At 38.4% G+C, this 15,360-nt stretch overlaps 1 protein-coding gene across 1 annotated transcript in view; it reads right to left on the reverse strand.

Annotated features, from left to right (window-relative positions):
• The window catches only part of lrrc28 (leucine rich repeat containing 28), a 44,129-nt gene extending 34,259 nt beyond the window's left edge, over nt 1–9,870 (reverse strand). Inside the window, exons 1-2 of the mRNA XM_048615830.1 lie at nt 9,846–9,870; nt 9,569–9,706 (exon numbers count right to left, since the gene is read on the reverse strand). Of these exons, the coding sequence (XP_048471787.1) occupies nt 9,569–9,706; nt 9,846–9,855 (148 nt within the window). The 5' untranslated portion in view covers nt 9,856–9,870. The remainder of the gene's footprint in view (nt 1–9,568; nt 9,707–9,845) is intronic.
• Between the last annotated feature and the right edge of the window lie 5,490 nt (nt 9,871–15,360).

The following is a 15,360-nucleotide window of genomic DNA, read 5'->3' on the forward strand; positions in this document are numbered from 1 at the left end:
GCCTCCCCCTCTCTCTCTATTTATTCCAGAATCCCCTTCCCCTCCCCCATTTCTGGAGAAGGGTCCAGACCCGAAACGTCAGCTTTCCCGCTCCTCTGATGCTGCTTGGCCTGCTGTGTTCATCCAGCTCTACACCTTGTTATCTCAGATTCTCCAGCATCTGCAGTTCCTACTATCTCTGAATCATTTTTGAACATTTACAGTTTTGTGGACTCACTTCTGAATTCTCATCTGTGTGTATGTCCATTCTGTTATAAATTCATCTCGCACTCAGTCACTAATGAACTCACTTTTTTGTTAATTCACGAAAGCTTGATTTAATTAGATGCTTTTAAAACACAAGTCCATTTCACTTGGGACAGAAGTATCCATAGGGAGTAGACACTTAATAAATTAACATTGTTGAGACCAACCGAGCAGGCAGGTGAATGAAAAGGAGGAGTCAGTTCACCCTTCAATGTCTGAGAGCTTGGCAACTTGGAGTATTCCATCTTGAACCATAATGACTTTGAAAACATTGTGCGAGGCCTGATCATACAGTGTTTTCTCACTCCTCATTTCTAACTTGTGTACAAATGTGTTGTGTTTTATTGATTTTCTCATGTTTTAGTAACTATTAAACTCATTATTTCCTTAACCAAGGAAAGCCCATTTAAATCGGTTCCTTTCAAAACACGAATGGATTGGAAGTGGGAAATGTATCCACAAAGCAAGGGATCCTTTGTGCTAAGTCAACCTTGTTCAATCACCGAAAAAGGGGGTTGAAGCTAATTAAAGAAGGGGAGCCAGTTCCTTCCTCCTCACCTGGAAGTTTAATGATTTGGGAATATCCTGTCGAAAGTCATAACAAGTTGGGGTTCTCACCAGGGACTGGTTATAACAAATGATAAGTGACACTGAGAATGTTTCTTCTTGAGAAAGGGGGTGAGGTTAGAATTTGAGAGAGAGGAGGATAGTACCAGAGAAAGGAGAACAATTAACAATTTCATCTGGCACACTTGCCAGGAAGGGAAGTCATATGCTGAGCGGTTTAGTGGATTGGAATAAATGGAGAAAATGGTAAATCTTTGTTAATGCATGTGGGTTTGAGACGAGTTGAGCTTGATAGAAACATGAGATGAGATTGCAGAATCTAAAGAACAGCATGAGCTCAGTATGCAAGGGGGAGAATGGAAAGCAGCAGAGGCAGCTGAATGTATTGTCTTAGTGTCAAAGAAGTCCACAAGCACTGCACTTGATGGAGCTGAGGGGGAATGAAAAACAATTTAAGGAAGTGGCTGCAAGTGAAGAAAAAATTGTTTTGGATATAGTACTTATCGCATTTTTAAACAACAATATTTCCTTAGGAAAAGGAGAATTTATTTATCAACTGTGTCCAATACAGTGAAGATTAAATATACCCAATTGAACGCAATAAATAATTTAGTGCAACATGCAAAACAAAACTCTCAACTAAGAATCATTTGACAAAATAATTACACAATTTCTTTGTGTTAAATATAACAATGGACAGATGAAGTGTTGTCGTTTAGGGAATTTTACAGAGATTTGTAATGATGAAAAAAGGAAAAACAGATTCATTAACATGATTGCTATATGTATGAAACAAAGAAGGTACAACACAGTCAGGCCCCATTTCCTTTGCTGTCAGATCTACCATTGCTGAAAGGATGTTGTTCTATTCATGAAACAATCTGCAAGTAAGAGAAGTGGAAGTCTGTTTATGATTCTCAGGAAATCTGGTGGAGTGGAAGAATACCAGAACAGGATAAAAAGCATCACATGAAATACAAGAGGATAACAAGGTCAGTTTGCATCATAGCAAGCCTGTCATTTCATATGTTTTACAAATACAATGTGAAGCAATGCCAAACTAGTGTGCTTTTGTTCATGGATTTTATAAATTCTAGAAGAGGAGCTTTTTGAGAAATATAAATGTAAAAATGACTCAAGTATAAAACCAAACATGTCGCCACAAGCACTTACAGGAGGCTTGTCCGACATTTCAAATGAATATTCTAAAACAAACATTATCCTTTCTAAAAAGATGGACATGTGATTCTGTAGCAAAGCACTAAGTTGGGAAGGCCGCACAGTCAAAAGGTTCTGCTTACAGTGATAGGATTTTGAATATGAAAGCTTCTAAATTGTAATCTCAATTTGTGGGCATACCAACAAAACTCTACTCCTTGGCAACACTTCAATATATATTAAAGATATTCTCAAAGGGTATGTTTGTTAATTTGAACCAAATTATCAAGAGATTTATAGAACATGAGCCATTCAACACTGCTAAACCAAACCTGGCAATGGGATGATTATGGAGACATACATAAGTTACACTATTTCATCCTTAAAACAGAAGGATTTATTTCAGGGGAGCAGGACTGGGGCTGTGCGGGACGGAGGGATGGTGAACAAAGAAAAGAAAAAGATTGCCAACTCAATCTAGAAATGCAATTGGCTTGTTTGCTTATCCTAATGTGCAAAATTGCACAAAATCCTCTTGAACTGCAACCACAATGTAAGAAACCACATGCAAATCAGTCAAAATATTTTCCCTGCAAGCCAGCAGTGATGATGGTAGAGCTTTCAGTAGGTATTGTAGAATATGATGTGTAGCATCAAGACAGAATCATACTCTGAACTGTGAACTACATGTAATTTAGCAAAAGAATCTTGGGCATATACTCAAAACTCTGCTCTTTGGCAGCCCTTTTTATAAACATTAGGAATGCAAAACAGAAGCTTACACTTTCTTCTTTCATTAAAAGATTTAGACACTTTCAAAACACAGCTTCATTCTGGCTCGTGAATTATACTGAACTCATTGAGTGAAGGCTGTCTGGAGTGATACAAAAGGTGCATAACAACACCCTGAAGTCATAATAATTCCAAGATACAGTATCAAGAGTGGAAAAACTGGACATAGGGAAAGAGAACATTGAGGTAATTTTTGGGAAAATGATGCACTGCACAATCATAATGCAGCTTTTGGCAAGGTATAAGTAAGGCTAATTTTTATTGGAGGAGTTGATTGGCACATGTTAAGTGTTACTCAAATTAAACCCAGTACTCCTAGCAAAAATATTTTTGCCCCAAGTCCTAAGCGTTGTCATAGGAACTTCTAACAAAAGTGAAAAACAAAATTATCCAACTGTGGTTCCATCTCTACTGTTACACAGCTGTCAGATTCTTTATGTATCATACTGGTAGGAGTGTGCCATGGTAATTTAAATTGTATGCATTCGGTCACAGCATATCAAATACATAGATGCTTTGTTTTTATGAAAACATTGAAACAAAATACTTTTCTTGGGTTACGGTAGTGTTCGAAATAGAAAAATTTCTTTCCCTAGAGGGGTCCTAAAAATTGCTGCAAAATTGGTTTTTGCACCCCAGCCAGAATAAAAACATACAGCTCTCAAGAGGCGTACTATAATGGTCACAATGCATTTTGTTTATTGGAGATTCTAAGTTTTAATTATGTTCGATAATCGGTAGATAGTAAAGATAAAGAAAAGTAGCACTTAGAAACATTCTTATGCATATTTAAAGATAGTAATTTAATTGATTTTACTTAATAGTACATTTGCAGGCTACTTCCTCACCATTTACATGTGTAAAGCTGTACAAATTAATCTGGGAGTTGCAAATCCACAGATTTTGCCACGTGCAAGGGTGGGCTATGATATTGAGATTTTCAACAGTGAAACAATGAGATCACGCATATAGATAGCATTTCCTGACTAGACTCTGCATTATCACCGAGGTTTTCACTGTCCTCTACATTGTGATTTCAAGCTCTAGTTGTGTATCTCCCTTTCTATTTAAAAAAGTTAGTTGCTATTCTTTGAGAGTCATTATAATTAGCATTCTATAGCATGCTATAGCCATCAGCAGACTGAGAGAAATGTAAATTAATCTATACAGCACATGGTAAACCTGAGGGACTTAAAAACAAGTCAGACAAAGCTGATGGCAATTGGAAAAAAGTACGAACTGCCTTTATCACGTTCTCAATGTTTTTGAGAAGCCGAGGAAGAACACCTATACAGTGTCTTTAGAAACAACGGTTACCTGAAAAGTGTAATCTGCCGATACCTACACAACAGACCACAACAGGAAGACACAACATGTCCAGAGACACTAATCACCCTATCATACATTAAGGACATATCTGAAATGACCACCAGATTACTCTGTCCCCAAGGAATCCTGGTAGCCCACAAACAGACAGCAATACTGTGACAACTACTGACGAGAATAAAGGGTCCGAAAACCACAATGAACAGAACCAACATTATTTACAAGATACCATGCAACGACTGCCAAAAACATTACATAGGGCAAACTGGAAGGAAACTAGCCATCAGGATTCAGGAGCACCAACTAGCTACCAAGAGACATGACCAACTACCACTCATTTCAACACACATGGACAAAGAGGGACACCAATTCGACTGGGACAACATAGCCATCCTAGGACAAGCCAAGCAAAGACACGCACAAGAATTCTTGGAGGCCTGGCACTCAAACCAGAACTCTATTAACAAACATCTAGAGCTGGAACCCATATCCTAAACACTAAGAAACAAATCCATAAGTGACCCAGCAAACCGAGTCACATAAATAGCAAGCGAAACAGAACATCGACAATTCACTGGAAGTGCACTGATGATGTTACCTAGTATGTTGACGAAACGTCTGCGAACAAGCTTACCAGTTTGGCAAGCAAGTCAACAACCACTTTATCATGTTCTACATGAAATGTGACATAGGCCATTATTTGTGAATCAAAGTAGTTATTACATTAAAACACAGTTCCAATCTTCTTCTTCTTCCTTCCCTAATTCTATCAGCTTTTATAGATCGTAGCTCAGTGCAGGTATTCACACACATAGAAATCATCCAGGCTGGATTACAGCACAATGAACCACAGGACGTGGCATCATACTTAGAGCAGAAACAGGTCATTCAGGTCAACAGGTATATGCTGGTTTTAAATGCTCTGCATAGGCTTCCTGTCATCTTACTTCATCTCACTCTCTTTCTATTCTTTCTTCTCATATCCTTAGCTAAAAGTCCTCTTAAATAGAATAGAAATTAAAGATCATTCTGATGGGATTAAACTGTAATTTACTATCTTTATATTAATAAAACCAACAACAGAAAATGTTTCACTGAAAAGAAAATAGGAAAGAAATGAACAAACAAACTTTGTGTATTGTCATTCACACCGTTAGAAGATAAGATCTGGACATAGTGTTCACAGCAAGTGTGCTCTTTCGATATATCTTCAGGCAGATTGAACAAACACTAGATATGGCAAGGTCATGCATCAATCGATAAGTTGCTTTAGTTTACAGTGAGTGAACATAAAAAAACGACTGTACCTGATAAAACTTCAACAGAAAATTTTGACTTTTCATAATTCAAGAACAGGCTACCTTTGTCTATTCAATGTGTTGCCTCACTTTACTTTAAGTCTGTTCTGTTTTTTCTTAACTACTTTTTTGAGTCTGGCCAAAGATCTTGCAATTTGACTGGATCCTTATGCTGCTACTTCTCGTCATTCAAGAGACAATCACCTGTTCTAAGCTCTCAATCTATCAAACAACAATAATGTTATAAATATTTGGAATTTCTCTTAAACATTACCATGCTCATTGTTTGACGGTGTCTAAAAGGGCTCAAAACTCTAATCCCAATCAACTTGATTAACTTTCTTTGGACTTCAAAAGTATGAATTCAGAGCTGTGTTGAAAAAATGTGGCAAATACTGGAAATTGACCCCCTATGCTTATATGTAGACATATCAAAACATATGGTAATTCAAAACAGTTATTTAACCACCTGTAAAAGGGTGATAATTGAACTGTGCCCTTTAACTTGTTTGCTGGCATTGAATTAATTCACAGACACTGCAGTCATTGGCCTGGTAGCACTAACATGCTAATTCAGCTAAAATAGCATTTCTTTAGTCTCCCACAATGCTGGAACCCAGTCGTACAGAATTTTAAAAGAAGTAAAATTTATTTGGAACATTTAATATAGTAAAACATTGCTGAGGCTCCACAGAAATGCCATCACATAGATTTGTAACCCAGCCAGAGATAGTTGAACAAGTGAGGTATTGAGGAGTGAGGTAGAGTGGTTTAAGGAGGAAATTCCAGAACCTTTCTCCACTTTTATTCTCTTCATCCAAACTCTATCTACCTTAAACCTCTTCAATGCCTAAAAGGAGATAGCATTGATGATTCTTTTTTAAAACTAAAAACCAGAATTGAAGTTCGCAGTGTTAACTACTTCAGAATAATGTTCTGCACCAATTGATGTGGTCCCACTCACTTTAATTATGATAAGCATGAAAGAATATTAAATATTTTCAAGCAAATAGAACTAGAATCTCACATTGCTAGGTGACTAAATTTTGCTTTTCTAAATGCCAAACAACATGGGCTTAATCCCTTTAAATGACAGGTCACCAATTTGACCAAAATAAATGCTAGGATCATCCCTTTTTTAAAAAATATATTGTGGCACTGGGGTGTTGTTAGTTCTATACTCACCCACAAGCTACATATGGTTTTAATCTGTCTAGCATTTCCTGGGTAACTATCCAAGTATATACACTGACACAATCAGAAATCTCCAACTCAAGAGTTGGAGGCTTTTCACAGAGTCCTGGGAAGCAGGGGAATTGTTCATTGGAAGGGAATATTTCCCAGGCAATTCCCTTGGAATCAGCACAATGGAGTTAGTTAGACATCTAAAGTCCCAGCAGGCATCTAGGGGTTCTGATGATGCAAAGCTGAGAAGATTTGGGTCATGGGGTTTAATCTGTATAACTTTTGCCGGATAGCTATCCAAGCACATAAGACAGAAGGTTCCAAAGTCACCTACTCAGAGTTGGAAACATTTTGGAGGCTGTTGACAATCCTGGAACTGGAAAATCTGGGCTACTGGTTCACCTGTAACCAAGACTCTATGTACAAGGCCAACAGCAGCTGAAAGAGTTAATGATATTTAGAAGAAAGCTCTGCCAAAAGCAATATGAAGGACTGTTTCTGGAAGGAGCTAGACAGTTGTCTCAAAGTCATGTGCCAGAGTGTTTCAGTAGCAGTGAAGTGTACTTTCTCTCAGGTACTGCCTGAGGCCTTGCAAGGATCTCTTATATATCTCAACTGGAAAAGCTCAGCCAGTCTCGCAGCATCTGTGAAGAAAAATCAGAGTTAACGTTTCGGGTCCAGTGACCCCTCCTCAGAACTAAAGTCCGCAGTTCTTTCAGTTTTTAATCAGATGTGATGTAACTGGCTATTAAACTTTGGAATAATGTCATTACACTTATAAAAACAGACATTGCTAGGAAAGCTCAGCAGGTCTGGCAGCATCTGTGGAGAAAAAAATTCAGAGTTAACGTTTTGTGTCTGTTCGGTCTTCATCAGAACATCAGACCCGAAATGTTAACTCTGATTTTTTATCCACAGATGCTGCCAGACTTGCTGATCTTTTCTAGCAACGTCTGTTTTTGTTCCTGATTTACAGCATCTGCAGTTTTTCGGTTGTTAGTTATTATACTTACCACCACCAAACCGATGTTCTGTCAAAGACTTTGATTGAGCACCCATTCCTGTTTGATCCCAGTAATCTAGACTACTATCAAGGGGATTGGTGACAGTGAATCCACCCAAGGAATCACAGATTGTTCTGGTGGACATGACCATAACTTATAGCAGAAGCTAACAGCAATAAACTGACCATTTTATGTCTGAAGGCCTTTATATATCAATACAGATTGGTCAAGTAATTTAACTTCATAACTTGTGTGAAGTATGCTTCTAAAAACCGAATAAATATTCATTAAAACTGGTATAACTGTAACCAACATTAGCATTTCTGAGGGATTTAATCAATACAACTAAATCACAGTAGCCTAGAAAGGCACAACAGCAGAAAAAGAGGACTTTTTGTTTAAATTATGTTTTCTGCCTTAGTGGTGTACAATATTGAGTTTCAACTGCATTTTTTTGTACAGTGTATGGGTAACGATGAGTGAGATTTTATTTTGTTTTTAGCTTTGTGAGCTGAACTTTCAGGCCACCCAGTCTAAATCAATAAAACAACTACATTAGAAAGTTTAAAAAAAAGATTTCAACAGTTAGGTGAGTAAATACTTATATTGATGCATGATAGGTAGACTGATTTATTGTACTTAACATTGTAGACACCACTGAATTGCTATAGTCTATTGCTGCAGAGAAACATATTATGCTGTGGTGCTTCTGCCCTCCAGTGGATTGAAGGTAAATCTCTTACAGAACATCTCATTAATGATGTGAAACGATGCAAACTGCAGCTTCCTTTCAAATCCAAAATTGGTCTTTACAACTAGTTCAGAAATTACTGAACAAATTACACACAACCACAGAAATCAGCTAACATTTACATTGCATCTAACTTTCCAATGTCTGTCCACTATCTTCTACAAGGCAAAGTGAACAGCATGATGGAATACTTGACCCTTGCCTGGATTAGTGCTCCAATAACATGCAAGATTTTTGACACCATCAAGAGAAAGCATCCTGTTCTTATCAGTAAAGACAGAGTTCAGTGAAATAACTGTTGGGAATCAAGGTCTTCAGTTTAAACTCTTGTTTCAGTATTTTCTTTCACTGGCAACAGATTCAGCAAGATGAGGGATTTCTGAATTACGCACATGTGAAATATTAACTTATGCCAGGATAAACTGCCATAAAAGATGCATTGTTCAGTTGAAAACTAAAACATTGTACTGGAATACCCTTCCAGATACACTTCAATTCATACAGATATTTTCAAAGGAGTGCATATAATCTGGACATGATTACTGATTCTTAATTTATGTTATGAAATTTGGGAATTACTGAAAGAGCTCACATTTGTTGTCCATCCTTAAGTGGCCTTGAATTAGTTTCGCCATTCCAGAGGGGAGTTAAAAGTCAACCACACTGCTGCAGGTCTGGCGTGACATGTAGGTCACACTGGATAAAGACAGCAAATTTCCTTCCATAAATTCAGATGTATTTTCAAGATATTTTTAAGACTAGTTTTCCATTCTAAACGTATTAAACAAATTTAAATTCTAACAGTTGCCATGGTGGGATTTTGAACCAGTGTCCCTAGGGATTAGCCTGGGCCTCTGGAATACTCATTCAGAAGCATCACCACTGCACCACCAGCTCCTCCAATAAGGATGAGTGAAATGCTGGGCAACATTCTTCTTGTATTTAACAAGATCCATCAATAGGTTTGCAACCACTTAATTTTCTAATGTTTAATGGTGCCTTTTCTGTGAGCTTCACTAACATTTAGCCACTTTTCACTAGTTGAATGACCCTTGAAAGCTCAATCATGTAAGGAACATATATACTTGGCTCTTCACAATATGCTAGGTATAATGAAAATATGACTTGCACTGCAGTGCATATTCCAAATTTTGTCAAATTTATAGACACCTAAAATGAGAGCAACTCACATCTGCCTGTCTTAATTCTTCCGTAGCTAGAATTTAGGGTTATTTCCTCACCTGATGGAAGGAATTTCAGCTGATTGTTGGCCAATCGCAGGTGTCGTAAAGATTTCAACCGACCAATCTCAGGACAGAGAATTGCCAATGCATTATTACTAAGATCCAATGACTGAAGTTTAACCAAAGCGCCAATTGCTAGTAAGGAGGAAAATTAAAAAGTTATCATTCCAAGAAGTCAAGCTCAATTCAGAACACATATTCTGGATATTCAACAGCGTATAATACAGAATCTTTTCTTACTATATGGAAACTATTTATTAGTTGTAGCACTTACCCAGTATCATTACACTTCTTAGAAGAAACAAAACACATGACTCTGCATACAGTTTAGTTGCAGTACATTGAAGTATGACATTGCACAATACACGAGCACAAAAACAGAACTTTAAACTCTCCCAGAAACTTTTAACAACGGGAAACAGCAATGACTCATCTGACTATTGCTGTCACGCTTAAATTATAATCTTATGAATGCTTTTAGTCTGGGATACAGAAAAATCACAAACACTTGTGTTCAAGTTACGGTCTGTCACTCGGACCCATTATATTCTTTATCTTCCAAGTTTAAACAAAACCCGTTTGAAGACAATCACAATCAGAAACCTTCAGGAACAGGTCTGTTACAATATCAATATCTATGAGCAAACTTCACAGACTTCATTTTATTAGGAAAAGACTGTAGCATTTCTTTAAGGGATAATGTAAATGCCATATTAAGTATTAGAGAAATAGAACTGCAAGCCCCATCACAACATTTCTTACTCTATATCAGGTCACTACAACAGATATTTTTAATCAATCTGTTTAGACATGTTACCACACACCTTTGGAGCAGGCTTGCTTCGGCTCAGAGGTACTACTACACCACAAGAGCTCCCCACAGATCACTGTCATAACTCTCGACGTTAGATCACAAGGTGTGTCTTTGCTTGTCAGTGAGTGGAATGCGTCTGTTTCTATTAACCAATTGGCTTAAATGGGAATCAGATATGTTTTAAGATGTTTAAAAAAGTCTGCCCACAAGTTGATACTATAACATTTATCATATTTCAGAAGATGACCTCAATTGAACATAATCATGAAGTGAATGCATCATGTTTAATTATCCTCTCTCAAAGAAATGTAAGTGACTTCACAAGATTAGAAGGTAATTTAAATAAAATATAGCAATGTGAAAGTTGAACACATTCATGGGATATATTTTCCATTTATTGATGATCAACTCCATGTTCTGTACAGGTCCTGTGGTTTTATTTGACAAGTCTTTCCCATGGAATTGCAACCATTGCTTTTTAATAGAAAATACAAAAGAGTTACACCACTGTTTTTAATGATAGAAAAAATAAAGGACAGCAATTGTAACTTTAATTTTAAACCCATACCTACTGCCAGACTATGCTATACAAATACTCATCTATTAGATCACCTAACAGAACAAGTTTTCATTATTTTACTAGGTCACGATTTGTAGAAACTGCTATTTTATGAGTCTAATATATCAATAAACGTATGTATTGTATTGGATTGCTTCTGAACCTGCTTTGAAGAAATTAGACCATAAGATGTAGGAGCAGAAGTAGGTCATTCAGCCCATCAGGTCTGCTCTCCCATTCAATGAGATCTTGGCTGATCTGACAATCCTCAGCTTTTAATCCTCATTTTCCTGCTTTTCCCTATAACTTTCAATTGCTTTACTAAGTAAAAATCTGTCTGTCCTAGCCTTGAATGTACTTAACACCCAGTGCCTGACAGCCCTCTCTGGTAAAGAATTCCACCACCCTCTAAGAGAAATTCCTCTTCATCTCTGTCTTAAATGTGTGACCACTTATTCTGAGATTATGTACTCTAGACTATCCCATAATGAGAAACAACCTCTCCGCAGCAGTTAAATCCCCTAAGAATCTTGTACATCTCAACAAGGTTGAAATTTGAACAATGAGAGACAATGAGTACAGGCCTGATCTACTCAACATCTCCTCTTCAGACAGACCTTCCACACCTGGCATCAGCCTACTGAAACTTCTCTGGACTGCTGTCAAAGCCAGGATATCTTTCGCAAAACAGGCCCGAAACTGTTCACAACATTACAGTTGTGGTCTGAGTAATGCCTTGAATAGTCTTAGCAAAACCTCCCTACTTTTAACATTCCATTCCCTTTGAAATAAAGGCCAACATTCCATGCGCTTTCCCCATTACTTGCTGAACTTGGATGCTAGCTTTTTGACAGTCATGGACAATGACTCCCAAATACATCTGCTCTGTAGCTGTCTGCAGTCTTTATCCATTCAAATAATATTCATCTCCTCTATTCTTCTTGCCAAAGTGCACAATCTTACATTTTCCCCACAATATATTCAATCTGCCAAGTTTTTGCCCATTCACTTATCCTTCTGCATACTTCCTTCCCACCTATTTTTGTGTCATCCACAAACTTGGTTATAATACATTCATTTTCCTCATCCAAGTCACATATATTAAAATAGCTGGAGCTGCTGTGGCCCTCTCTACAACCCCAGTTATTTGATTCACCACACACTGGTCCCAGCATCAGTACTGTATCTCTAAAATGTCTAAAGACATGAGCTGCACAACAGATATCATTTTAAACTTTGAAATGATAAAATGAACTATCATTTTTTAACCTACTCCAAATGCAGCAGTTGCAGTCATCATTCAAAATCCATCTCCACCATACAGAGAAGGGCAAATGAGAAGGCCACAGGAAGCAAAAATCCATACCATTTCAATTCACCAAAGGAATCTTCTATGCACTTTAGCCTTGTCATTAGGGATGAGTGGTTTAGCTGTATTTGTACTTGCTTCTGCCTCCTAACCTCCAAAGTAAAGTGCAGATGAAAAAGTGTTTCTTTTGAACATATATCCAGATGATGCACATCTTTTTGGAATAAGGTTAATTAAGTACGATACATTTAACCTCCAAGCGTTAAGGGAAATCATTTTCATGGGAATACACTACTGAATACTCAACAGTGGGTTTCTTAGAAATGGAAGTACCGCTGAAACATCAAATTATTCCAATACAAACTGTGCTTACCTTCAGGAATGACAGAAATGTTGTTTGAATGTAAGTATCTAGAAGAGAAAGAGTTGTATTTTAATTTAGAGAATGACAAATAGTGATTACTTACATGGATTAAGAGACCAGATTGTCATTGAGTGAATGCTTAAAAGGTTATTATAATTTGCAATTTTGATCACATTGGAGTAAATGGGAACTTGATGCAAAGAAGAAAAATGGTAACTATAAAAGGTGAATATAAAAGCAAATACAATTATCCAAAAAGCTAAAAATAACTTAGCTTTGTAATTACAGATTTTATCTTTTGATATATATTTGTGCCAGGCGATTACCCAGAAACATTATTTTTGATTCGTGCACTTGGATAAGAATACAATTACTAGTAAGTGTGCTTGGCTGCAGCAGTGTCCACAGACTTCTACACAATGCAGGTATTACAAATTCCCGTAATAACATAGAGTGGAGCTGGAGGAACACAGCAGGTCAGGCAGCATCAGAAGAGCAAGAAGGCCAACGTTTTGGGTCGGGACCTGATTTCTGAAGAAGGGTCCCGAACCGGAACGTCAGCTTTCCTGCTCCTCCAATGCTGCCTGGTCTGCTGTGTTCCTCCAGTTCCACACTGTGTCATCTCTGATTCCAGCATCGGCAGTTCTTACTATCTCTTACAAATTCCTGTACCAGCTAAGATTACCATGAAGGTCCCTCCTTCTCAACTTCTCCCTTTGCTGGTGACCCTCAGGTTAAACCATCAGCAGTTGTCTCTCTAATGAAAGAACAGCCAGAGTCATACAGCACAGAAACAGACTCTTCAGTTCAACTCATCCATCCCGACCAGAAATACTAAACTGATCCACTCCCTTTTGCCATCATTTGGCTCATATCCCTCTAAACTCTTCCTATTCATGTACCCATCCAAATGCCTTTTAAATGTCGTAATTGTACCCACCTCCACCACTTCCTCCAGCTGCTTGTTCCATACACGCACCACTCTCTGCATGTAAACGTTGCTCCTCAGGTCCCTTTTAAATCTTTCCCCAGTCACCTTAAACCTATGCTTGCTACTTTTAAACTCACATACCCTGGGGGCGGCCGCATTATGCTGCATACTGTCTGTTTTTTTCTCATTTGTGGGGATGTGGGTGTCACTGGCTGGCCAGCACTTATTGCCCCATCCCTAGTTGCCTTTGAGAAGGTAGGGGTGAGCTGCCTTCATAAACCCCTGCAGTCCACCTGACCCACAATGCCTCCTGGCTCAGAGGTATGGATTACCATTAAATACGAGAGTCCATCAGGTCTGCTTATAGAAATTTTTAATCAACTTATTCAGAGATGTTATCACACACCACTGGGGCAGGTGGAACTTGACACTGGCCTCCCAGTTGAGAGGTAATGACACTACCACTGCACCACAAGATTTATACCAGGGCGGTTTTATAAAATATTTTCTAATCAACCTGCTCAGAGACGTGACACATGCTGCTGGAGTAGGTGGGACTTGAACCCAGGCCTTCTAGATGAGAGGTGGGGACTCTACCACCGTGGTACAAGACCTAGGAGGTCAGCTTCATAAATATTTTAATCAACCTGTTGAGACATGCTATTACACACCTCTGGAGCAGGTGAGATTTGAACCAAGGGCTCCTGGTACAGAGGTAAGGACACTACCATTGTGATATAAGAGCCCTCAGGGTCTTCTTTATAGACATATTTAAATCAACCTGGGCAGAGTTGTTATTTAACACCTCTGAAGCAGGTGGGACTTGAACCCAGACCTCGTGGTCCAGCAGTAGAGAATCTACCACTGTACTATCAGGGCCTTTTTGGGGTCTATGATCCATGTATTTTATAATCAACCTGTTCAGAGAATTTGCTTCATACTTCTGGAGCAGGTGAGATCTGAACCCAGGCCTCTGGGTCAGCGGTTGCGATATTACCATTGCACCACAAGATCCAGGGTCTGCTTTATAGATATTTTCTGATCAACCTACTTAGAGGTATTCTTACACACCTCTGAAACAGCCTAAACTTCAATCCAGGCCTCTTGGCTCAGAGGTATAAATACTGTGTACCACATCGCTGTTTCTGCTCTTTTTTTATGAACTGGGTGGGAAGGGGGTCTTCTGGTATGTTAAACAAATGTGATAATCTCTACATTATGCAAACAACGGGAGGATCTGCTCAGCTGATGAGTTCCAGCTGGGTAGGCCATTGCCTGTTACCAAGGCAACTCATACTCAACAAGCTCCATGAGGAGATTAATCACTAATTAAGCCCTTGGGCTTTGTAGGTGTTATCACATCACAGCCTTTTGTCTTTATTACTCATTCATTTTAAACATTTAAAGAAGAGGGAGAGAATTTATTTTATTCATTTTAGAGTTGGGGGCGTGAGAGGGTGAAGTGCTAGACAACGTAACTACCTCCATACCCTCACTAACGCTTGTCTGAAATCAGTCACAAGTGTAGAATGGAAAATACTTGTTCCACTTCAAAATGTACTTCCAAAAGACAAAACAATTCAGCTTTTAGAACAGAGATAGCAGGAACTGCAGATGCTGGAGAATCTGAGATAACAAGGTGTAGAGCTGGATGAACACAGCAGGCCAAGCAGCATCAGAGCAGCAGAAAGGCTGACGTTTCGGGCCTAGACCCTTCTTCAGAAAAATTAGAACTCTAGTTTACTCTGCTCACAAGAAACGAGACATGCTACAATGCCTCAACTTCTTGCGAATGTTTCCCCCTTCCTGTGC

This window comes from Rhincodon typus, chromosome 33, assembly GCF_021869965.1.
Source record: "Rhincodon typus isolate 14 chromosome 33, sRhiTyp1.1, whole genome shotgun sequence".
Taxonomy (NCBI): domain Eukaryota; kingdom Metazoa; phylum Chordata; class Chondrichthyes; order Orectolobiformes; family Rhincodontidae; genus Rhincodon; species Rhincodon typus.